Source organism: Astatotilapia calliptera, chromosome 20 (assembly GCF_964374335.1).
Source record: "Astatotilapia calliptera chromosome 20, fAstCal68.1, whole genome shotgun sequence".
NCBI lineage: Eukaryota > Metazoa > Chordata > Actinopteri > Cichliformes > Cichlidae > Astatotilapia > Astatotilapia calliptera.
Genome location: NC_137441.1, coordinates 9614909 through 9641929, shown reverse-complemented (window position 1 = coordinate 9641929; position 27021 = coordinate 9614909). Strand labels below are relative to the sequence as shown.

General features: G+C 41.9%; 1 protein-coding gene across 3 annotated transcripts in view; it reads right to left on the bottom strand.

Moving 5' to 3' along the window:
- magixb (MAGI family member, X-linked b) overlaps window positions 1–26901 on the bottom strand; it is a 49747-nt gene extending 22846 nt beyond the window's left edge. For 2 of the 3 annotated variants that reach the window (XM_080294619.1, XM_080294617.1), the window contains exons 1-5: window positions 26182–26475; window positions 13094–13383; window positions 11191–11307; window positions 5293–5412; window positions 508–672 (exon numbers count right to left, since the gene is read on the bottom strand). In XM_080294619.1, coding sequence (XP_080150745.1) covers window positions 508–672; window positions 5293–5412; window positions 11191–11307; window positions 13094–13383; window positions 26182–26264 — 775 coding nt within the window. In that variant the 5' untranslated portion in view covers window positions 26265–26475. Of the gene's footprint in view, window positions 1–507; window positions 673–5292; window positions 5413–11190; window positions 11308–13093; window positions 13384–26181; window positions 26476–26713 lie in introns of those variants that run through there. The other variant, XM_080294618.1, reaches the window with a different exon arrangement.
- Window positions 26902–27021: the final 120 nt, after the last annotated feature.

Here is a 27021-nt window from a genome sequence, read left to right as displayed (position 1 = left end):
AGCCTTCTCTTTAAACGAGATAGTATTTTGGTCACAACTGCCACAAAAACCTACAATGACCGTATGTTTGGGGAGCCCAATGACTCGAGTCGAACAATGCTGCTTTCTTGTCGCATGATTTGCTAGTTTTCGTCCCTCACCTCTGTGTGTGCACACTTGTCTGCTTCCCTCTTTGCCTGCTTGACCCAAGGCAGCTTGACCTTCCCTTGGAGGTGATCCAGCAATCGATGAGGCCACAGCCCAACTGAGATTTTAGAGCATACTAATCATGCTAATGATTGATTAATTTGGGCATTGGAGACTGGAGCTATTGATAGAGAGACGACGCAGTATTAAGCTGCTGAATACTTTGCAGTTCTGAGAAGATACATTTTCCCACTGCTGATATGCTATATAAATAACTCAATATAACTGATAACTTCAATGCTTCATTTATGATTACTTAGATGCAGACGAACATTTATTGCTCTGCCAGCACCGGCCATAGTTTAGCTCAGCGACACTTGCCCGAGTCTCCCTCGTTGTGTATGCCTTCTGGTGCAGCCTTTTCCAAGTTGCTGAGCGATTTGCTGCGTGTGCGGAAGTTTCTGAGCAGGTTGCGGTGTTCCTGGTAGGTGATGGGGGGGCTCTCTGCACTAACGTGAACGGGCCGAGGTGTGCCGTAGTAATTCCCTGCGACGGAGAAAAGCAGAAGAGAGACACCCTTTCTTAATCAATTGAGATGCAATGAAAAAGTTAAATGTTATAATGAAATAAACTGAGATATTGGGATTAATGTACATTATGGGCCCATTCAAATCCACTGGCATTAATTTGAAGATCATTAATTTCACAAAGCCTATATGAACAGTTCAAACATGATATGAATTCATGAGATAAATAAATTGCACGATTATGCACATATATACCTCATACGACATATGCATGTACACACCTTTGTTATGTATCCCCTGAGATCATAAACTACATTCTTAGAATGAGCCATCTGCTCCAGCTCCTAAAGCAGAAATGAAATTACCTCCACCCCTCCATTCGGCTCGTGGAGATCCAAATGGGCTGAGGGAAACATTAGATTAGTGAACTCAGCAGCAAGGTCACCAGCCGTCACCGTTTACTGCGCTTTCTGCAGGCGATTGGACGAACAACGCTGCCGACACTCCAGACTGCTTTGCTGTAGCAATATGTCCGTCAATGTCACATGCAAGGCAGGTGAGGATGGCATTTATTGCTCCCATTAAACTCTTATAAATTATGGATGTTAATGTATGGAGGCTTTTTAATCAGAGGCAGCACTCTGACCCTTACAAAAGGAGGAGTCTGTGGGGAAGATACAAGCTGAGTATCACCAGCTTTCATGAATAAGCACCAAGAATTAGCCTTTGAAGCCTCCTTGTATTTACCTTACACATCGCCACTGTTAGAGGCACAATAAGGGAAGAGGGTGACAAAAGTCTTCCAGTGTTTTCTTGCTGAGAAGTAAATGTGAAGACCGATATGACATGGGTTTGATAAATGCACACTTAATGTGAGCCAGGAGACATTTAGCTGAGCTAAGCATAAAGAATGGAAATAGGCTCATGTCAAAAAAACAGAACTTAAGCAACAAATCAGAGCACCTATAAATTTACAAGAAAAATCTCAGTTGTGCAACATGGACAGAAGGTAAAATGTAAAGATGACAAGTTGTCTCATGGTGTTTTTTTCTGTTAACTGTTTAACTTTTGGCTCTTTTACTTGATCTCTGGTCACGTTGTTTCCTTTTTTGGATTCATGCAGCTTTCACTTGTGCGGCACCTTTTGATGCTTCTTCTTTTAGTCTGATTAAAGTTACCTTTGTTTCACTACCTGCCTGTCTGCCTTCTTTGACTCCTGCACTGGTACAAAATTGTGGTTTTAGACATAGACATAGACTTGATTAACCCCACACTGGGGAAATTCACATGTTACATGAAAATGTGAATTAGAGATATTTTAGAAAAATAAATAATAAATAAATAAGAAAAAATATTGTACAAAATAAAAAAGTAAAAAATATATACAAGAGTAATTTGTACTATTTATAAGTGGTTGGTAAATACAGTAAAATACACTTTGAGATTTTTTCATTTGCACACAAAGAGCAGTGGGAGTGATTATACCTACACATATATTTTAGCAGGTATCTATTGTATGTGTGTTTTGCCCAGCCTGACTACTGTCGGGATGAGTGCTCCGTCCTACAACATGGCTGGAACAGCTAAACAAGCTGCTCAGGGGATATGAGGTATTGTCCATAATGGACGTTAGCTTGGATAGCATCCTCCACTCACCCACCTCCTCTATAAAGTCGAGTGGACTGGCCAGGACAGAGCTGGCCCTCTTCACCTGTCTATTTAGTTGGCTCCGGCCCCTTTCCATGCTGCCATCTCCCCGGCAGACTACTGCATAAAAGATTGCAGAGACCATCACTGTGTCATAAAAGGTCCTCAGTAAAGACCTGCACACCCCAAAGTACTCAGCCTGCCGGGCAGATGGAGCTGACTTTGGTCCTTCTTGTGTAGAGCATGAGTGTTTTCTGACCAGTCCAGTTTACTGTTAAGGTGAACACCCAGGAGTTGGTTTTCTCTGGAACACAACTACCATCTCCTCCATCTTACTGGTGTTGATATGCAGGTGGTTGAATTCACACCAGATGACAAAGTCAGTGATGACCTTCACCACCCAGGACAGTAGGCAAACTGTAGAGGGTCAAGTATTGTGCTCACCAGGTGGGTGAGGAAGATCTTTTCCAGGGTCTACATCAGGCAGGAAGTTAACAACACAGGTCTGAAAATGATTAGGCTTCCTGGGGTGCACGGTTTTTGGCACTGGACCCACACCAGAAAGTCTTCCAAAGGAGAGGGACCTTTTCCAGACGAAGGCTCAGATGAAACATGCGTGAATCTGTACATGTATTCGTCATTCACCCTTACAAAAAGACTGAGCAAAGACCCCTGTACAGGAATCACTTTAATTCTTCATATCATAGATTCAAGGAGCAATTTAGGTCCATATTGGCATTATAGTATCCCACAGTTCCTGCAGATTTACTGGCTGCACATCCACGATATCCCACTCCACCACATCCCACAGTTGCTCTACTGGACTGAGATCTGGTGACTGTTGAGGCCAAAAACCAATTTGAGATGATGGGAGCTTTGTAACATGGTGTTATCAAGCTGGAAGTAGCCATCAGAAGATGAGTACACTGTAGTTGTAAAGGGATGGAAATAGTCAGCAGTCAGCTGAAACTGTTTCTCCTCATCGAGGCATTTTGCCCCAGAGAACTGCCATTCACTGGATATTTTCTGTTTTTCAGACCACTCTCTGTAAACCCTAGAGAAGGACATATGGGAAAATCCCAGCTGATCAGCAGCTTTTGAGCAGACTGGTGTGTCTGCCATCAACAACCATGCCACGTTCAAAGTCACAAAAATCCCCTTTCTCCCCCATTCTGATGCTCAGTTTGAAATTCAGCAGGTCATCTTGATTATGTCTACATGACTAAATGCACTGGAAGTGTTGCTGCAGTCTAATTGGCTGATTAGACATTTGCATCAATGAGCAGTTGAACAGGTGTATACAAGAAAGCAGCCAGTGAATGTATACCATGTCCCAAAAAGTTGATTCTGTTAATCTGGACGTAAAGTTTTCAGTGGGTGAAACATTTCGTCATTCATCCAGTTGACTTCTTCAGTCTTAGCAACCTTATAAACAGTACATTTGCACAATGACTAAAACTAGCATCACTGGCAAACAATGGGCTGTGAGGTCAGTTTCTGGATCATTTATATGGAGATTGTCATGACCATTGACCAATGATCAGAAGATAGGTAATAATAATAATAACAGATTGCATTTATATAGCGCTTTTCGAGACCCTCAAAGCGCTTTACATTTCCACTATTCATTCACTCTCACATTCACACACTGGTGGAGGCAAGCTACAGTTGTAGCCACAGCTGCCCTGGGGCAGACTGACAGAAGCAAGGCTGCCATATTGCACCATCGGCCCCTCTGGCCAACACCAGTAGGCGGTAGATGAAATATCTTGCCCAAGGACACAACGACCGAGACTGTCCGAGCCGGGGCTCGAACCGGCAACCTTCCGATTGCAAGACGAACTGCCAACTCTTGAGCCATGATTGCCCTCAGTGTACCTACAGGTCAGGCTAGGTAGCAAGGGGGAAAAAACCATCGAAATGTGTAACACAAAAGGATAATACAGAAAAACTCCTCTGCACAGAAGCACATAAATGTCCACAGCACAATATTATGAAGCACGTGACAAGCAACTGGGGTGGGTAGGGGGTGAGGAGTAATCCCAAGCAAACACAGCAGCCATCCTGCCCTGCAGCTATTTTTCCAGCGCTGGGCCCAGACCCGCCGTGTTCTCCAGGAGGGAACAAGCATACACTATATTACTCTCTTTGTGCTGGGGGACCGGGCTCTTGGAGTGGACCAATTTTTGGCCCAGTGTTTTTTGGGGTCTGAAAGCCACAGAGATGCAGTGTTTAGAGAGCATGTCCCGATGCTCCTGACACATAAAGCATCACTAAGGGTTTTCGCTTAGGCAGCAGTTGATCTTCTCTCTTAGATCACCTGGGGCTTTGACAAAAGTCCACCTGGGATAACCACACTTACAGAGGGCCTTCTTGATATGATGTTCTTCTGCTTCTCTGGCCATTTTTTCTGTGGGGATGGTGTTCGCTGTGTGTTGAAGTGTCCTAATCACACCTAGTTTTTGCTCCAGTGGATAATGACGGTCAAACGTTAAATACTGATCCATGTGCGTTGGTTTACTGTACACATCAACTTTTAAATGTCCCCCATTGCTGATAGAAATCTCAGTCTAAGAAGGCTAACCTTAAAAGGCTAAAAAAAAGGACAAAACCTCTAGGGTAACAATAACAACACACCGCTGCTTTCTGAGCTGAATCTGGTTGGACTTTGCTTTAAATTTTTAAGTTCATTCAAAAGTGAAAAGTAGAAATTTTATCTTTTCAGGAATAATAATCTAACCAGCAATCCTCTGACATATAAACACCAATTTATGCTATTTATATATGTATATCGATATCTATATGTAAATTGTGTTCATCAAGGGGTTATTTCTCATTGTCTGATGTATGTTGGGTTGTCCGATCAGAATCCAGAGATGCTGTAAAGAAAGCTTTTCATCTCTCACTTTTTAACCAGAATGTAATGTACCCTGCATAATGAAACACCATCTTGCAGTCTGTGCATGCACAGGCAGTTAGCTGAAGTGTTTACCTTTGAACTTTCCACTCTCGAGCAGCGCTCCTGATTCGTCCAAAGAGAAAAACTCCTCAATAGAGACAAAGTTGTAGTCTACCCCTGAGATTTCCCCCTCTCTGGGCTGTCTGGTTGTACCTAGGAGAGAAGAAAAAACCCAAATTATTATGTCATACATCAGCATCACAGGGCTCAATACACCATCAGTTCTGACATGGATGATGTATCAGTTAATCAAGACCCTTTCCTCTCGTCAGGGGTCATCAATCTGAGTTCAGTGTTGAAAAAAAGTTGCAAATCAGCAGGTTATAAATAGCTTAGGATTACATAAGTACATAAGTTTGACAAAATAGATGAAATATGAAACAACCCTATCGCTCTATACAAGATTAATTTTACTGGTTAATTCAGAGCAGTGTCAAAAATTGTCTAAAAAGTAGAAATGGAGAGAAACTACAACATGCATTGATAATTACAACCAGACGGACGTTTGCTGATTGCAAATCAATGCAAATTTGCACTGATGCAGCTCTGCAGCAAAATGTAACACCGCTTCTAATTCACCACTAAGTTTCGTGAAATTTGGCAGGGTGGATTTCTCTTGTTAGGAAACAAATACACAAACAACTCTAAGCCCCAACCTGTACGCTGGCTCTCTCCTTGGCAGAGAAATAACCAAGTCGGCTATTCTTTTGTTTTGTTTTTTTCTTTAATAAAAGGATTTCCATGTTGTTGTAAAAGCAGCCCAAGGTGAAGCCTCCACAAACCAAAATTTACCCTTCGGCATGAAAAGCACAATGATGACAAAAGGCATTTACCAAGGCCTCTTTATTATAAACAGATCAATAAGAACCGAATTAAACATTAATGAGGCACTGAGAAAGTCTTAAAGCCGCTCTATCACCATTGTGAAGATGGAGCACTCAGATGATCAATGGTCTGTCATCATAATTGATTCACATTGACCTTGGCCTGGAAGAGAACGGTGAGTCCAAGCCATGGCAGTAAAAGCATCCTGTGTCGTTGTGGGATCACTCAGGTAACGCTCTGTGCGTGCTGTATTTTAACCCCAATGCCAAATCTCCAACCAATTAAACACAAGTACAGACATGTGGTGTGAAAAATATCACACCACACACCACAAAATTATCTTTCGCAAATCCAGTGGTGTAATTTTAATTTGCAAATTGAACACTGTGGCACCCATACTGACCTTGAAACAATTAATTCATTTCCCAAGACAAAAAAGAAAAAAGAAAAACCCAAACAAAAAAATCCCCCAAAGCCAAACTAAGGACAAATCTCTGTCCTTCTCCTAGAGGACCATATATGATGTCTGTGGATCCAGCAGGAGGGAGTCATACCCAGCTACCCTATAAAACCCATGATTAATGCACTGCTGTCCTGGGAGCAGCTCTCGCAGCCACAATGACACATACAGGACTTTATGCACACAAGTGCACACAAAGCCCCACAATGAGCCCTCACACACTCTGCAGCCAATTCACCCATGTAGTCACAGAGGCACCACACATTAGAGAGCATGAGGAATCTCCATCAGCCTGACCTGCTCTTTCTGAAGCATAAAATGTATCTAAAAGTAACCTATGATGCTCCTCATCATTTACTGTCACATAACTACTGTTACACTGGCAGGCTCTCATACCAAACATGGAAAATGTTAAAAAATTATGAGTTCCAAGTATGTATAAGAAATCCTGGGTTTCAGACCGCTCTAAGCACTTGGCTTTAGACATATTCAAGGTTAATAATTTTAATTTGATCATCAGACATTAAAACATCAGCCCCACCCATCCATCTTCTGTTTCCAGGGGCAACCAATCAGAAGAAAGCCTGCCTTAAAGGGAGGGGGGCTTAAAGGCAGGGGAGCTAATCAAGACAAGGGATGAAATGAGAGGCTGAACCAAAGCACAGTATCACATGAAAACTGATTTTTTTTTAAACTGTGCATGCAAAGCTGCTGTAATATAGTACAAAAACAATAATATGCAGAACAGGTCAACTGTAGCATAAAGGCTACTGGCAAACAGTCAACAGTCAGACAGTCATTGTAGCTCGTACTGAAAACATCACCTACCTCACTGCTATAGTTATTATTAAACTCAGCATAAGTCATAAGTCAACTTAAGAGTTAGCTTGGTAGGATGTGAGCTCAGGTTAAGCCGGAGAGAGACAAAAACAAATCAGGAGGTTTGCCCACAAAAAAAAACAAAAAAAACTTTTAAACAGGATTTATTTTTAAACTGCCCCACAGACGTGATAAATCTGTGTTACTGATCTTCTCTTCTGAAGCCACAATCACAAAGGACCAGAATTACCCAGAGTCAAAAGTCAAATTTCAGCCACAAATTATCTACTATACTTTGTCAGCCACTGGGGTTCCAAGATAATATTAGTCCAGTGTGAATCAGCATCACTGTGATTTGGATTTTTTTTTTTTTTTTTTTTACATTCCCTACATCTTTTCTTTTTCCATCTTTCCTAGAAGCTGGTTTACAAGCAGACTAGCTAGAACAGCTTGTTTCTAACTGAGGATGAGCAAAGGCAAGTATAAGATAAATATAAGGATTATTTCTAACTGTGAGCCATGCAAAGCTACTGTCATGTAGTGCAAAAATTACAAGATGGAGTTGGAAATTGGCACAATAGGTCCCCTTTAATGAACAGTATATGCTCAAATCACTTATGCATTTCTATATCGGTTTGGTTTCATGCCTGTTGGGCTAACCTCTTTTTTTGTGTTATACTTCCACATGTTGAGTTTTCCAGTATGTGGCTTACTGTCTAGGATGGCTTGAGATGGACATTTTCTCCAGTGATGTCTGACGCTCCAGTCCCAGCTTATTAGGAAACTGTTGACCACGTTTAAAGTAGATGAGAAGGGCTGATGTGATGCATTATCTGTATCAGATCAGGGTGGGTCTTGCACCTCCGGTTTCCAAAAATGGCAACAGAAAAAAAAAACAAAAACCCTATTCTTAGATGCTTTTCTTTAAAAAAAAAAAAAAAAATAGCAGTTTCTTTTACTAATTAAAGATTTGATTGCAAATCTCATGATGGCATCTGACATGTCTATGATTCTTCTCCTCCCCTCAGGACACACAGCATCACTCCAGCTGATATGGTGAGAGTCACAGATTCATTATCTATGCACCCTCCTCGGAGACATATATGACATGTCAGCGGGGAGACAGGATGGATTATTGACATCTTCTTTCCCGCCTGTCCCCGTATAAGCGGCGCTCTGATCCTCGGGGGACGGGGCGAGGGAGGGATTGAAGAGGTAATTACACAGAACTCTGTATCAACACCCAGAGAGAGCTGTCTGTCAAGATCACTGCACACAAATAGCCAACAATAAATCCTGCAGTTGAAAAGGGCACAGAGAGTCTGGGTGACATGCTGGAGCAAGCATATTAGAATAACTAAATGATGATGTTTCTTATCTCCGACTCACTCAGAAGACAATTATAAAAGTCTTTTATGGAGGAGAAAGAGAAACAGCCAGCCTTGATACCGTGACATTGGTTCTGAATCATCCAAGGGCACATGTGCAAATGCGATTATAGAACTATGGATGGGAAAGTTGAAGAGGGTCATGTAAATTCTGCAAAGCTTGAATACAGAACAAAATAACGGGAATGAAAAGACAAAAAAGAACAATCTGTATAAAAGAACAGAACACAGGGTGCAGGATTGTTTATTGAGCATGTACCTGTTCTCCAAAGCTACACAGCGATCATCCTCTCTGCACACACAGGGCTATTAGACCGCAGCCGTCCCCTCCTCCACTTTGGCACTGATAGACATTTGCTTTTAATTTAATTCCACCTCAGAATTATTGATACAGTAGCCTGCATTTACTTAGTTCTGCAATTCATTTCCATTTTTATGCACTGTCCTCTTGACTGAGCCTTTGTAATGTTATTTCTTACATCAGTGCCAGCTTGAATATCAGAGAACATTGTCTCATCAAAAGGGTTTAAGGACTGAAATAGCTCATTGGTACTGAGCACAGTTTCCAGGGAAGAACTATCTACACATAAAAAAGCGAATCAAAACTGAGGTCTTCTCGTACCATCTTTGCTTCCCTATGGCAAACACGTTTTTAAAACCTGAACTGAGGCTAATTACTCGTTGTATTAGAGAATTCAACGAGGTGTTGGAGGGAGCAGTAGGAGCACGCACATGATCCTGAAGGGGGCCACAATGAGCCACTGATGAAAACTCTTCAGCTTTAAGTTCCTGTTAAACACAGCTGCCTACTTGTACAAAAACAACAAAAAGGAAGAAAATTCAGCTTCTACGTATCTACAAGTGATCAAATTTGAAATGTGATCGGTTCGGAGATGCTTGTGCTGCTATAAGCATGAGATGAACAGCATCTTTGTGGTGTCATCTTCAGCAGGTCAGGGGATTGCACTTGCAGGGGCTGAGTCTGCTTTATTGTCACTCTTACTAAAATAAAGCACCTAGGGATGGGAGGTAGTTTGCCAAGTTTGGATCCTCTGCACTGTTTCAAGTGATAAATCAATATCTAATCAATATGGATGTATAGGTATACATATATGAATCCTCTGTTTTCTCAAACTAACGTGTGAAATCATTTAACAACCATTTATTGTGTATATAAAGATCCCCCCCTTATTGATACCATTCTCATTACAAAACAACTGAAAGACTTAATGTTAATTTGGTCGATTCAGTCCCTGAGCAGTTGCTTGTGTAGATGCATGGCTACGTAATGAGGGAGTGTGGCTAAAATTGCAATTACACTGTAATGACAATATGCATGCGGTATACTGAGAGATGCAGTTTAAACTCTTTTACACACTTCTCAACCGCTCCTTGTTCTGTCAGCGAGTGCGTCATGTGGTGCGGGGGCAGATTGTCCCACATGACCTACTTCATGGACTAAAGGAGAGATTAGCAACAAAACTCCACACTGCCACGACAAGGTTAACAATACTGACACACGAGGTGGGTTGTATATTTAACACTACCACCTGAAGAAAATAAGGGAAAAAAAGCCCCCCAGCAACAACAACAACAACAACAACAACAAAAGATATTATTAAAGAAAGCCAGGAAAATACAACAAAACACAAAGCTTCTCTGATAAAACTCTACTCAGCTGTTATATCCTCTGGCTGTTTCCAGTGACGTCATATTACAGAGGATTAAGATAGCAACAGATGCACTACAACTAGCTGCCTTTGGCTGCCATTGTGCTTGATTTTAGTCATAGGCATCAAAATGAAACGGCGTTTGCAGACCACAGGCTTGATTTTCAGGACATGATGCAAACACCAGGACAAAAGAAAAAACTTGTTAAGCATGAATAGAATTAGATATCCCACCAAACAAACGGTCAAACAGCTTATGGATGTGGATTGTAAATATGAGACTACCACTCAGGAAAAGGCTCAGTGTTGTGACAATACAAATGGTGGCTGTTACAGTTCAGTCAGCTTTACCAAAAGCTGATTTAAAATATACGTATTTCTCATATGCCAACATTTAATATTTCATAAAAAAATAACTCCATACAAATATACACTGACACAAGAAAGTGATCAAAACAATTCTGCCGGCTCAAATGCTAATTAACACCATCGTGTTTACATGGCAGGAGCAATGAGACTGGTGTAAAAACAAAATATTACCAACTAATAAAAGAGACATGCCCTTATAAATCAGTATTTTCATTCAATTCAGTACAATTTCATTGAAATGAACTGAATTACACCTGGAGACAATACATTTGCTATTAGGGCATGCCACATGGTAGCATCAGGATGAAACTGCAGTAGACAAGATAAGATATACAAAGGCAAGATAAATACAGGAATACTGGATATAAAGATAAGAAGTGAAACCCAGGAGAGGACTTACAAGGTACAGCACGGAGGTAGAGGTTCTCTCTGATGACCTGCTGAAGTTGGCTGTCCACTGATCCGGGTGTGAAGCACTTACTCAGATACAACCTGAGGTCCTTACACAATGTGGGGCCTGAGAGAAGGGCACATAAAACAAGTTTGGCATAGAGATGAGGAAGGAGAGAGATAAGGAAATAAATCAGCTCAGTAAGCATAAACAGTCGGATGATGCATGCTTAAATTTATCTAAAGCGCTAACTTTTACTCCTGACAAGCTGGATTTAACACCAGTACTTTACAGCCTGCTGATGTCTCTATATCACTTCATAGTAGCTCCTGAGAATTAAACGTGCCTGTCCAAGTTCCTCGTGCATATACCTACAACAGCCTACTGAGGTTAATTGTTCCAGACACAACGGTAGAGGCTGTCACCAGAGGAGGCAGAGCCGCTCAACACAGCGGGGCTTTGTTTCCTCTCTGATCTCTTAATATCGTCTCGCGTGCTTTACGGCCTTTGATGGCAGGCCGCGTGCTGTTATGGATGGACTGAGCGTGTCTCCTGTTTGTCACTCTGACAGACGACCATTCTGTCAGTGCCTCCCCTGAAGGCTGTCGCCGAGCCATCCACACTCCTGTCACCCCCTATCCATGCTGGCTGTTACAGTGGTTCTGCCCAGGAGCAGGCAGAATTTACAAAGGGCTATTTAAAAAAAAAAGGATCAGTGATATAACTTTATTAGTGGAGGCAGCATGTACATATGATTGGTCACATATGGCTGCTGCCTGTAAAGGGAAATGAATCTAGCCTGCCGCCCTTTGGGAGAAATGGCGGCTTTGTTCGTGATGTTACGAAATAGCTGCTATTTTCTAGTCTGCTGAAGAGCAAAATTCAAATCTGAACTGAATGAACTGACAATGTTTAAGCATATGTCTGAAGCCAGGAATAACAGCAATGCAAAGAAGATTTTCTGGAGCTTTGCTGTCATCAAAACCAGAGAATGAAATTTTAAAGTTGGGTATTTTTGATTTGTGTGGCATCACTGCTCTTTTTTTCCTCTCTGCAGCATTAATGCTTGCTTCCTCTCGGGACTGTAGCCTGATGTCAGTATTCCGAAGCAGGAGCAGAGGGAGTTGTAGTAGTAGGAGTAGCAGAGGAGGTGTGGTACAGAAACCCAAAGCATCAGATCATCTATCAATGTCCACACCACATGCAGTCAAGCTGCACAGAGAGGACCAGGCAGACTTCAGAAATGATAATGGATCTACCGGTAGCAGAGCGACCAGGAGCAAAGGTCCCCATTTACGCCCCTGTGGCCAAATCGGCCATCAATCTAGCGAGCAAGGCCATCGGGAGGTGCAGTCAGGTGACACTTTGGTGACATATCGTTCTGTCCGCAGCCGACAAAGACATCCGTTCCCCCAGCCCCCTGTTCTAAACATCAAGGCCCCACTACGAGTGACAGGCAACTCGATTGCCACACTCTTGTCATGCGTCATCAAACATTTTGAACTCCTACCCACATGTTAACCAGTCCTCCCGACATAATTGACAAGCACAAATCAGCAGAGCAGAACATTACAGACCGACGATTTGGAGTGTGAGAGCTCGGGGGAGGGAGGGTGTTATTGTGCAGGAATATCATGGATGACAGCTTGGAAGCAAGTGTAGCAGATTGTTTGGGTGTAGACAGATGAAACAAGTGCAATGGCGTGCAAGATAAACAGTGATAAGTCACTGTAAACTGTCTACAGTAAGAGTGTGGGAATTTCAGATTAAGAATTAAGATATGTGAAGGGCCTTACCTGAAACAAAGCAGACCTGTGTTCACACATTTCATCGCCTTTGTGCCCATAATTTGCTCATCTATTTAAATGAGTTGCAGACTAATGTGTTGGCTGTTTTGGGTGCTGAGTCATACCTGGTGACACAGTTTTGATGCGGATAGGATGGGGGCAAGAGTTGAGGATACCACGGACATCTCCTAATGTCATCCCTAAAACTGGTGTTCCCCCAATCTCTAGGATGATGTCACCCACAGTGAGGCCACCACCCGGGGCTGACGTGACAAAGGGAAACTCTCCATAATCTGCTCCTCCACCGATGGCGATCCCCAGCTCTCCCGACGAACCTTGCAGAGGTACAAAGCTGTCTAGCACCTTTGAACGCCAGTGCAGCTTCTTCACCGCCGACTTAGACATGGCAAATGAACTGTTGAGAAAAGGAAACGGGTGTTTAGAGAGCGAGCAGAAGGCGTCAGGCAATAAAAAAAGGAGGGGAAAAAGTGCCGGTTACATAACAAGGAAGAGAAAGAACCTGTGACTTCATGTTATTTAACCTTTGTCAGTTTGCAGATGCCCACTGCCTGTGGAGTTGCTGCGTTTCACATCAGAGAGTCATGAATAATTATAGCGTCACAGGTTAGGATGGCAGCTTAAAAGTCAAGAACAAGACAACATGGAAAATGTGTCTGTTTTATGCAAACATACAACAACACAACAGCCAAATGACTGTCCAGCCAAAAGACTGAGAGAAACTTTCCCTCATGCTCACTGTTCTCTTGGCTGACGTTTTATTTATGTGTAAACAAGCAGCACGGCCATGAGTGCACAGCCACAGTCACATGGGAAAATCGAGTGTGAGTTTGATGGAGGTATGAGAATCCATTTTCACATACTTGTCTTTATCCATACGTTTTCTAGATCATCAATAACCACGCCATTTATTTTCCCATGGATAGATTCTCCTACGCTCTGCTAGGGTGATGTTTTGTCCACTAATGGCAGCTGCTTACGGTAAAGAAGAGAAACAACAACCCAAAGCTGTACTGAAATACAGTTTTGGGTTGTTGCTTTTTTGTTAAAACACATTTCCTGGAGAGCAGCTGTGTGTTGGGGTGGGGTGGGGTGGGAGGGTGCAGGAGGATGTAGCTGGCACGGTGAAGATTTGTTTGAGTCGTCCCTGATGTGACAGCTGCACTGCCAGAGAACAGACAATGTTCCTCTGACATTATCAGAGCAGCATTGTCACCTTAACACACGGTAAGACGGAGCCACACAAGGCACTATATCACAATGGCCTGTATTTATATAGCGCTTTACTAGTCCCTAAGGATCCCAAAGCGCTTTACATATCCAGTCATCCACCCATTCACACACTGGTGATGGCAAGCTACATTGTAGCCACAGCCACCCTGGGGCGCACTGACAGAGGCGAGGCTGCCGGACACTGGCGCCACCGGGCCCTCTGACCACCACCAGTAGGCAACGGGTGAAGTGTCTTGCCCAAGGACACAACGACCGAGACTGTCCAAGCCGGGGCTCGAACCGGCAACCTTCCGATTACAAGGCGAACTCCCAACTCTTGAGCCACGATCGCCCCAAAAAGACAAACACAATGTGTGGACTAAAAGCTTTAGAAGTCAGGCAGGCAGATTTAATTTCCTTTGGGCAGCGTTTGGCGGGCTTTTGCCCTCAGTTTCCAGTCTTTATGCTAAGTTAAGCTACCTACCCCCCGGCTCAGGCGTCATAATTACCATAGCAACATGATGGTGATATCAATCTTCTCATCAAACACAATTAAGCATATTTCTTACTTACTTTGGAACACCTCCACTAAGTCAATTTTGCTTAAATACAATATCCCAAATGGATACTACTGATTTCCCCTTCCAGTGTGGCCAGGAAATAAGCCATTACACTTCACTTCACCAAGATGCAATCCTCTTAAAAGGCTGTGGTGACCCCTGGCTAGGCAGGGTTAACATGCACAGCACCAGACCCGGAGCTAGTAGGGAGGCCCTAGGGTCCTCTGACCCAACAGACCTAATAAGTCTGCTTCAAAGAGTGAGAGAAGGACAGGATATTTCTAATCCTTTCCAGCTGACTGGCAAATCGACTTGCAGATCTGACAGAGATCCTCTTCCATCCTCTGCTGCTGCTCAGTTAAAGAAGGGAGGTCCCTGGTGTGTGTGTGTGTTTTTATAAGATTGAATTATAAAAAACAGAACCATGAAACCCAGAAATACAGATGGGTTGTTTGTGTTTTTGCAGTGCACTCAGTGAGTAACAGGAGAGGAGAGAAAAAGGGAAAAGCAGAGGTCAGATGGAGATCGAGAGGCGCCACCCTGCCTGAGGGTTGGCGTAGGACTCACTTATTTGACCTTGCAGGACTTCAGCTCAGGCGACATGAGTCAAAACTAGAGAAATAGTTGAACCCCAAAACACACATTTCTTTCTAGAACAACAGCCTGTCACTGTTGTTCAAGCACACTTGAATTAAACACAATCAAACAAGTAGCGTTGTTTACGCCGGCATATTTCAGCCTGAAATTATGCTTATCGCTTCAGTCTTGCCAAACAGTGCCCCCAGTCCCTCTCTCTACCCCACTGTGAAACCTTCTGCAGCTACACTGTCGACCTGCTTCTCCGAAGTCAGCCAGCCATCCGCCCACACAGAAAACACAGCAATACAGCGTGCATTAAGGGTGGCGTGAGGCCAGAATACAAACAAAAGCAACTTTTTCCATTTAATCATATTGTACACAACATCTGCATCGTCCCTGAATAATAAGTCTATAAGCCGTTGGTCTTTTCATGATTTATCTAAAGATTTCTGGGAACGTCTCAACAGTAAAGATTAAAAAGATTAAAATAAAACCACTCATAGGTATAAAGCAGTATTCTGTTGGAACTACACAGTCGCATTGTGTTTCTGCTTAACGTGTGTTGCCTGAGATGTAGTTGTTGTCTTGACCTCCTGCGTCTGATGGGGGTTTAATGAGCCACAGCCTGTCAGGTTGTTGAAGCCTGACTCGTCCTGCTGCAGACACACACTCTGACACTCTCTCTCTCTCCCTGCTGTTGGTGTTGACACTACAAACTGGCCCTGCACGCTCATCTTACCATGTTCATTAAAAACACATTGTCATCAAGGCTGGGGAGGAGCAAGGGCTACTGACTCTACGCAGTGATCTTATCATGTTAGATTTAATAGATTACTAAGAAATCATTTGTTTGCATTTAATATAATTTTGAATATGATGATCTTACCTGTATCGGACCATATCTGTATAAATCAGTTACTCCACATAGCTGAAAATTAAGCAAATACAGGAGTGGCATGAATTGCAATTCCTTGAATGGCAAGTTTTTAAAAACTGAAAGAGGAAGAAAGAACCAATCTACATGGACTTCCATGTTAAAACAAACTACACAGCAGAAATTTCATTTAGTCTCCATAGCTAATTTTCCACCTTTATGTCAACTGTAATGACTGATTTCTTGTGTGAAATCAGTGTGGAAGTCTTTTAAACCTGGATTATCTCTGATGACCACTAGTTGCACAAAGAAGTCTGCATGCATAGACTCCTATGGAAAATTGCCCTCAGCCCAGTAATCACTTTCCTAATGAGTTTGGCATAGTACGCTATGATGCTCATTTTGATGGATTTGATTGGCAAGTGACTACTATATGAGCATGCGCTGGCAAAATAGGACTTTACAAACCAATAGATGTTATCAATGCAACTTTGTCCATGTTTTAAATAGTCTGCAGTGCCACCTCAGCAACATCCAGGAAGCTGTTTCTTCAGTTTTAGTGTGTTAAATTCTAGCAGTTTACATGTATGCTGTTTAGCATTAATTAACAGATAGCAGTTGCCAAGCATTAACCAGTAACTTAGTATTCCACTTTCTGATTCACATATATTTATTTTTGGTTCCAAAAATCCAAGATGGCAATGGCCATAATGCTACAAAATAGGCTTCAAAAGGAGAACATAACCCAAAAGGTGATATTGCCTTTAGCCTATTGCATGAAAACATGAATGAATTTTCTGAAATACTAATTAGATTTTGTGTCATATGAAATTTCCTTTGATCAAAATCGCAAAACGTGACTGCTTGAACTGATTATGAGATGAAAATGATGAGCTCTTAATCATCCTCTCATGCTGATTCAAAGCAAACCTAAAAATATGCAGCTATGCTAGAAGCAATGTGACTGTCTTTTAAGCTAAAGTCAGCCACATGTTCCCAATAAGCATGGCAACATGCTGAGAGATAACAGCTGTAGTTTCTACCTTGTTCTTGATCTTATCAACCATCTTATCAAATAAAGAGCAGTAAAAGGGATCCCAGCAGTTTTGCAAGGATTTGGGCCCAAACCATAAACACAGGACTAATTGAAATATTAAATTATTAAATATTAGTTTTAAGATGTCGACAAATAAAAAAGTGAATCACTAAAGTCTAAGGAGCTTGGAAAGAGAGTGACTGGACTTCATTAAGTTGCTTGAACGAAACTTAAAGAAGTCCAGCCGTTTTCTTTCCAAGCTCCTTAGACTACCATGAGCTGGATGACTGAGAACCTGCACAGGCATGTCAGACATGTATCACTAAAGTTGTAAGACTAATGAAGCTGATCCTGTGGAAACATAAATCTGTGTACTTAATGCCAAATCAATCAAGAGGTACACTATAAGGAAACATGAACCAAGTTACCTTCACGTTACACCTACTGGAGCTGCTTGAACATAGAAACCTATGTTATGAAGCACCCAGTGCGCAGTTTTTGTGCTGATGTTAATGTCAGAAGAAGTTTGGAATTCTATGACGTCAAAGCTCTGCAACTTCAAGACTCACGCTTCGACTTTGCAATAACACCACTTAGTAACTCATTGACTATCTATGAGGGAAGAAATTTCACAAATTGGTTGCAGCGGCGACATTCTTTAAAATAATCAGTGACAAATTTTTGTGAAGGCAGACTGTATGGCTAGGTGTTTGATTTTGATTTATACTTGATTTTATACATTTTATTTTTATACAATGGAACTAAAAACACCTGAATTAAAAGATAAAGAGGTGTGGTCCAAAGCTTTTGTCAATATAGTATCTTTCCACTATGAAACACATTAAATAGTGACATGGAAGACAGTAGGATTCATCCACTGGGGGCTGTAATTGCCTGTACATAATTTAATAGCAATTCATTACACAGTTATGAGCTTAATATGGACCAAAGTAATTGCCCCACTAGCACTGCTATAAGTAAAGCCATTCTGAGAGCATGAATTACATAGACTGAACAATATGCAGGGTCACAGATATCTAAGCCTATAAAAAGAATGCTCTATAGAGATTCCTGACCTTTAGGTCAGAAAAGAGCTGACCAATACATATCCTGTTTCACTGACTTCCTCTGCACCAGTGAGGATCTCTACAGTTTGCAACCTCTGCCTTTCAGTGTAATTTCAACCCCCACAGTGATCTGTCAGGGGCAAAACACACAACTCCTTGATTTAGTCTATTCTTAGTGCCCATTTTGTTCCTCATCATATCTGTTTATTCAGAAACTACAGTGCATGTGCTACAGGCTACGAGTCAGTGTATAACACAAACAGCTGTGCCTCACAGATTTCTGTATGAAAATGTCTTTTTGCCCTGAACTACATGAGCACTCATTATCCACAGAACATTTGTCGTTCTTAGCTAATTAACCACAATAGTTATTTTTCCAATAAAAGAAAGTGAAAGTGCACTTTAAGCCTCAACACAATATAATAACACCTTCTGAAACAGCAGTGCAAAAAGCTGCATTTATAGGTAACAAAATCCTTTACAGTGATTAGTCTAAAAGGCCATTTTACCCCTGGCAGTTCATAGTCATGATCAGAATATTTTTATTACACGACAAATTAACTTAGCGGTTATTTCAGGTTGGATCTCGAGGGTGTTAATTTATTAAAGTTACAGAGATGAGTTTTGCCACGGAGCTCAATAATTCAAAGTCAACTTGAAGCAACGAAGCAAGGACAAGAGGGAATAGCACTTGACATTGGACCGGACGATGTCTTGAAAGACCTTCAAGAAGAAACCCCCCCCCAGGTGTAAGCAAAACACATCAGTTAAGACGGGTGAATAATTGAATTGCTCGGTAAAAAGTGTCTCTGGTGAGGCCAGCAAAACAAGAACATCTTGTCGTGACAGATTTATCCAGCAGGGCGAAGCCAAGGTGCACAGACTTCCATTCAAAGCAGCACTTAAAACTGTTTTATTGACCATACAGCTGTTAGCAATGAATTTAACCTTCGTTTTGGCACCTTAACACCTATTCTCAAAGTCTGCCTGTATCGATAATAGAGGTCCAGCTTTATGGGGAAAGCAGCGACTGTCAGCTCTCGTGATTCTCCACATGTTCCTGATGTCTATCTAGATGCCGGCCCTCATCCCCATCAAAGCCGTCTCTCAGCTTGTAGATCACTCTCTGACATAATCAGCTTTGACAAAAGCAGAGTTTGTTCAACTTCTTCCAAAGATGAGAAACTTTTAACGCAATCAGCGTTTTGCCTCTGAGTTGTTGCTCTAATCAAACGCCGCTCTCCCCAGTTTAATCATCTCATTTTAAATCTTCACGTCATTAATTGTTGTCCTGCTGCTTCACGAAGCAGCAGAACTAGTATGTGCTCATAAAAGCTTCTTGGTTGCTTTGACTTGGTGGAGTCACGCTTGCTCTGCTGTCCACATTTTGTTGCAGCTCTAAATGGAGCCTCCGGTAATGAAATTAGCCTGGGCAATTAGCTCAGCTACGATGCTCTTTGAATTTATGTAAGCTTATTTTGTATTTCATGCATGCTCGCTGAAATGCAAGGCGACGAACAGTTGTCTTTCCTAAATGTAAATTCTGGTGGATATTGATGAACTGACTTTGTGTTTTGTCAGCTAGAATGTGACCAGCATGCCTAAGCGCTCCATTTGTTGGTCTCTCTGCAAATGCTGGCAATGAATAAACAGAACAAAACAACAAAACAATAAGAGAGGGTTTGTTTGTTTTTATACAACGCTGCATAAGCCAGTCAGCATGACTGTGCATTACAAAATAATTACTGACCAACAACACTATTGCTCCACATCAAACCTTTGAAACGGCTATAATAAATGTCCACTGACATTCATGACACTGCGTGACACTGAAGCAGAAACAGTGTTTTTACTATTGCTGATTAGATCATCCAGAGAAGGTACGGTAAACAGATGAAAAAGGAACAAAGTCAAATAATTTTTGATCCTTGTTTCATAAGTGTTAGGATTTCCTGCTAATTTATTTCTCATGACTTTAAATTGCATGAAGTGTTACATTAATTATTTTCATAATCATTTAATCTCCTGCTTATTTTTCCAAATATTGCATCAACTTCTAAATCTGTAAAATGTAAAAACAACAACAAAGGCCCAGCATGATGTCTTTAAAAGGCCTAAACCAAAAGACATTTCAGTCAGATGGCAGCTCTAGTTAGTGTTCAACATCAAAGCTCCAAGCTCAGCACTTCATAATACACTCACTGCCACTTTATTAGGTATACTTGTAGTATCAAATGAATGAATTAGCTAATAACAAGGCATCAACTGAGTGCACTTAGGCAGACCTAATAATGTTATGAAGTTCAAACTGAGCATCAGAGTGAGGAAGATTTAAAGGACTTAAAAGTGGTGTGGTCGTTGCCAGAGGGGCTGTTCTAGGTATTGCGGCTCTACTGGGATTTTTTCCACACATCAATTTCTGGGATTTTTAAAAAAGAGGAAATATCCAGTAAGCAGCAGTTCTGTGGGTGAAAATGCCTTGTTTATGTCAGAGGTTAGAGGACAATGGCCAGACTGCCTCAAGCTGATAGGCAACAGTAACCACTCAGTAAAACCAAGGTATGCAGAAGACATCGCTGAACACACGTCAAACTGTGAAGCAGATGGGCTAAAGGGGCATTAGACCACATCAGGTGCAACTCCTGCGAGCTACGAGGTGGAAACTAAGACTACAGTTCATATGGGCTCACAGAAAATTGTACAAAAAAAGATTGGGCAAATGTTGCCAGATCTGATCAGCCTCACTTTATGGTGTGACATTCAGATGATGGGGTAAAGATTTGTTATAAATAGCATAAAAGCATCCTGATTTCTATCAGTTTTTCAGGATTTTGGTTGTAGAATATTGTAGGAGATTATTTTTTGGCACACTCTGGGCCCTTAGTACCAGTTGAGCAACATTTAAATGCCACAGCCCACCTGAGTACTAATACTGGACATGTTCATCCCTTATGGAGAAAGTGCCTTCTGACAGCTGTGTCCAGTAGGATAACAAGTCACGTGTCACAAATCTCAGATGATCTATAACTTATTTCTTGAACATGACAATGAGTCCCCTTTACTCAAATGGCGTCCACAGTCACCAGATCTCAGTCCAATAGACCACCTTTGGGATGTGGTGAAACGGGAGATTACAGTATAATCATGGATGTGCAGCTGGCAACTGTGTGATGCTATCATGTCAATAAGAGCCAAAATCTCTGAGGAACGTTGCCAGCATTCCTCATCCTGGAGACTACACGTTAGAGAGTTAATTAGCAGGTTAAAAGGAAACGGTTATCAGAATGCAAAGAACACAGCCATGATTGTCCATGTGTTTTAGATTTATTTTTCTTTATATCTAAAGTATTTTGACTAAACGAGTGATTGAGACACATTGACTGATTCGTTCTGACGAGATAAAATAAGGTTACACTAAATGACAGACTTAAAAATATACACATTCTACTCAGAAGAAGAACAAAATTAACTCACCTAAGCTGCCGTCACATATGGGAGTGAAAAGAGTGAGTGCAGACCTTATATAATGTGAGCAGGTGAATTCAGTTGAGCAACAAAGGAACACGGGAGCCAATCAGTAGTGAGGAAACCAGGACAGGAAGTGAGGTAAGGGAGGTGAGGAGTGGATGAGTGAGGAAAAGAACAAATGAAGTAAGACTCTTTGCTACAGGTGGATTCTGGAGTCAAAACAGTAGCACTGACATGTTAAAGGAAGACGTGTAACATTTGTAGCTATGCATTACTACTCTATACAAAAGGGTGACAAATAAAACCCAATATAATGTGTGAGGTATGAGGTATTTGGCCTTCAAGCAGCACCAGAACAGCTTCAGAACTCCCTCGACTGATTCTTCAGGAGATGTAAATGAAAGTATTTGTGAATCATTCTTCCAAAAAATATTTCCTCATTGGTGTTTTGATGGTGGTGACGGAGGGACACATCAGTTCAAATTTTTCCACAGGTGTTCACTCGGGTTAAGATCTGGTGACAGCGAAGGCCATAGCATTGATTGATCCACATCATTTTCATAATCATTAAGTCCCTCAGTGACCCCTTGTGCCTTTTTACGGATATATATTGATTTGTACTGGCCCTTCCACTAGACGTACATGTGAACCCAAACCATCCAAGTATTATTATACATCCCATTGCATAACAGAGCCAGATCCTCTCACTGTGGGTCAGGAGTTCAAGGTTTTCCTTGACCGAGTGACCCTACTCTGCATAGTTTCTGATTACCTTTCTCCTGATTGACTTATTGATTACTCACCTAATCATTTATGTTCTAAATGAAAAGAGTTTGGTCTGTTGAGCCCACCAAAAAAGCTATTTGTTGTTTAATTGACATTTTGATTGGAGTTTAATTTTTGTTGTAAAATAATTCATTCATTCCATCCATAGGGGCAGCAGTTTTAGCAGAGATCCCTAGATCTCCCTCTCCCTGGCCATCTCCTTTAGCTCTTGTAGGGGGACGCAAGGCATTCCCAAATTAACCAGGAGGTGTAATCTGTCCAGCACGTCCTGAATCTGCCCTGTCACCTTGTTCCTTTAATGCCTTACCTAGGGAAGTCAAGGAGGCATCTTAGCCAGATGGCTGGACCACCTCAACTAGCTCCTTTTGATGTGGTAGAAGTGCAGCTCATAATCAATAAATTGATTATCATTATTAATTTTTTAGCTCAGTCTTTATGAACTAACTCACATTGTTTAAAGCATCATTCCAGGGTTACACCTAACTATTAATGATTGGTTTGTTTGGACTTATCAATAAGTCTTTTTGTCCTAAACTAGCCTCATTGTGACAAAGTCCATAATGACTTCCTAAATCACACAAGGTAAAGAAATTGAACAAAACCAGAGAATATTTTAGTCTTTAAAATAACTGCTGATAAATTAAATCCATTTATTTCTAACATTTCTGACATTAATTCTGAAAAGAGCCCAGAATGCATCTTGAAACATTTATCTAGGAAGTTCAGAGAAAAAAGGGTATTTAGTGAAAAATTAGGTACCAGTGAAGAAAAGAAAACCTTCAGCTGAACCCATCCCACACACTGAGCACTATAAGCTCATCTGTTCCCTCTAACCTGTGGTGAGGCACACTGCTCTTAATCTTGCAGCATCCTCCCAGGAGGTGTTGGAGGTCAGCCAAGTAAAGCATCTTAAATAACCAGTGACTTTAAATTCATGAGACTGGTGGAGTGGCAGACAGATGGAAAATGCACAGGAAAATTCTCCCAGCTCCGACTTTGTCGCCTTATCGCTTACCCATGCCCTGACCTCTCGCTCCGAACATTTACACCAAACTGCACAAGCAACACCGGGTGTACTAAACCTCCCTGATGCTCACTCTCTCTCAAATCTAGGGCATGGGAGTGCTCAACATAAAACAAACAGCAGTGGCAGATTTATAAATATAAGATTAAATGCTTGTGGGTTCAAAATGCCATGCACAGTGGCATACACATGCACTAAAGCATTTTCCACTCTTACACAATCAATATAAACTTAACACAATGAAGAGCTGATAAGAATAGAAGGAATGAAAAAAAAAATTTCTCTGCACGGCATCAACAAATCCAAAAATGAGTTCATGTTTTTATTGAACTATTACTAAGCTGCTTGGGTGTTGACGACAAAAGGGGATTTAGTGCGAGATCCAAAAATTGTTGAGCTTTGGAGCAACACCCAGATAAACACACAAACACAAACACACACACCTGAAAGGATAACACCAGCTCAGTGATGCTCGCCTTGGGCAAACTGTATATTTAGAGTCACGGGATCAAGGTCAAGGCAGGAGGCACGTTAGTGGGTCACTTTATGTTGTGCAGACTCTCGGCTCCTCTGAGGACCAGCTCTGTGACAACAGGTCCCCTTTTACGCAAAAGTGGTGCACCCCTCGCTGCGATCCCAGATTAGCTCTCATCAGGAAGACGGAGCAGTTTAATTAAACACAGCAGATCAGCTCCTCAACAGTGATGATGGATAAGAGAGACCAAAAGGGAAAAGCAGAAAGAAATTAGGAAAATTCAAAGCGGATGGAAAAAATAAAAAAGGGGGAATCAGTGGAAGCCTGGAAGGAAACAGAATCCAAACAGAGAAGGGTGCGGTAACCTTATGAAAGAATGGCTGAAATCATAATAACAAAATGAATAATTCAAAAGGAAATGGGAGGGAAGGTTCAGTTCACTATAATGAGCATTTTTGTGAGGTCGCAGTTTGGTAACCTAAGCAGGCCCTCAAGTATATGTGTCTGTGTGTGCCTTCAGTTGTGTGTGTGGAAGAGAGATACTGCTGATTCAGTAGGGATGGGTGAAGGTGACCCTCGCGCTTGCTCCTGCTGCCAGTCTCACCACCTGATATTGATCCCAGTTGTCCAACTCAGATCTGACTCAAGGATACAAGGATTCATTGCCTTCTTGACATTTCAAATATGGAACTGTGTAAATTGTAACTCCACACACTAGCATTGATTAGTTATTGATTTTCTACCTAAGTCAGAGTAAACCACTTAAAGGCAGCTTCGCCGATCCAAACTGAATTTCAGTGTGTGTGCAGGTATGGCCACGAGAGGTAGTTCCAGCATGGGCATGCTTTTGTTGTTGTTGAAATTTCATATCAGACTGCACACAAACTGCCGAGAACTAAGAATAGAGCAAGCTACAACTGTAGAATTTAAAAGCAGTGGCTGGGAGCAAAGGTTTGGACCACAGATGGGAGAATGTGCCTGCGTAGCCCTGCCCTGTCAAGGGTAAACTGCCTTGAAACACACACACACATACTTTGTTTTCACCACACCTTAAAACAGATGCATGAATATTCATGATGCCGAAGGACACAGGAGGTACATAATTAGACAATCACCAACTCCCAGATGACATGCATTACTACGACAGAGGAGAAATGCACCTCACTTCATCCTCCCCTCTTGTTAGCGGTGAAAGGGGAGTTGACATGCATTTCCACTTACTGGTGGTTAAAACTTGAGCTGGATAACTGGAAACAAAAGGGGGACAAATGCAGAATAAAAGGCTCTCCTTATTTATGTGCAAAACAGGTGCTGGATGCATAGGTGAAGCTAAGGCAAAACAAACAGTGTGAGTACCAGAGCAGAAGGAGCTCTCAGTGTGTGGACTACCTAACACACCATGTATGTTGCTCTACTAACAAATTAAAGATTTATATTAACAGCATAATCTTGACTGCTTTCTAAACCCAGGGCAATGCACGCTATTAACTCAGGGTTACACATCCATCAATTTAATACAAGATGCCTTTATCGAACCAGGACACACCCTAAACGAACTGCAACAAAGACACTCACACACGCAAGCATGTACAGAGAGCTGCCAGGCACTTGTTCACATGCATGCACACACCTGGCTGTGAACTATAGAGTGCATTTTGCAAGTCAGTCTATTTCTGAGGGCAAAATGGGTGCAGGTGCATCGAGCATTTCATTAAGACCATTTCTGGAGCAGGGGATTGAAAAGTGGAGAGAAAAAACACACACGGGCGAATGGATTTATGAAACGGGGCTCAACAAACTTTCGAAAGCCATTCAAGGGTTCATGTGCACACATATACACACAGATACACACACAACCAAGCATGCGCACGTGATTAACAGCTGCTACATCTGTTAAAACTGACATTGTTATCCAAAAGATCTGCCACCCTAATCACAAACCCACATTCTTCACACTCTCTCTGTCACACACACGCAGGCTGACTAGTTTACATGCATACACACACTCTCTCTCCTCTCAGTCCACCCTCTACCTCCCCCCTCATCTCACCTCACACACACTTGGCTTACACACAACAAATTCTCAGATTTCCCATATTTAGGGAAATACTAACCTGCCTTGCCGCTGACACACACACATCCTCTTCAAGCAGTTCAGCCTTTCAAAGAGGATCCGTTTGAACGCGTCTATATACATTGACCCGACTGAGGTTAAATGACAAGCCAGTATACTTAATTAAAATGAGTTGCTTTGTTAAAAAGCAACGGCAGTAACAGTAGCAGCAGCAGTCCGGTGTATAATATATTTTTTAAAAAAGGTGTGGGAATGCAGTGATGTGTAGATGCTGCCACTGTATCCCAGACAAAGTCAGATACGATGTGCGCGGCTGACGGGATATATTTGGACACTAGTGATGCTCTGAGAGCTGTGCTGATCTTAGAGAGAGAGAGAGGGAGAGAGGGGAGAGGAGAGAGAGGGAAAATAACACACACACACACACTGTCGGCCAAATGTGACAGCGGCCGCTCATAATTTGTAACAGCTGCTGCACTGCTGTGGGCAAACCAGCGTGGAGGATGGATGAAAGACGTGGTTACAAATGTTTAACTTGTGCAATAAGTGTCAATAATAATGGCTAGACTTACCTCCATGTCCGCCTTACTCGCTTCAAATCCTCCCTTCCTTGTTTGCGAGATGGTCCAGGTTAATTGTTTACGGATGCATAGTTATTTGATCGATGCAACTGCAGCAGCTAACAAAAAGACCAACATCGGTACTATCGATTTGACCGGGTAGAGGTGTCATTGAACTGCAGGCGCGGTGCTCCCGGGGCGTAAGTGAGAAAGACAAAATTAGATTAGGCTTTACTGTCCGGTTGAAAGTGCGGGTATAGGCTGCAGCTGGTGCAACTAAAATGGACTTTTGCAGCGATAGAAACAGTGAAAGCATAAAT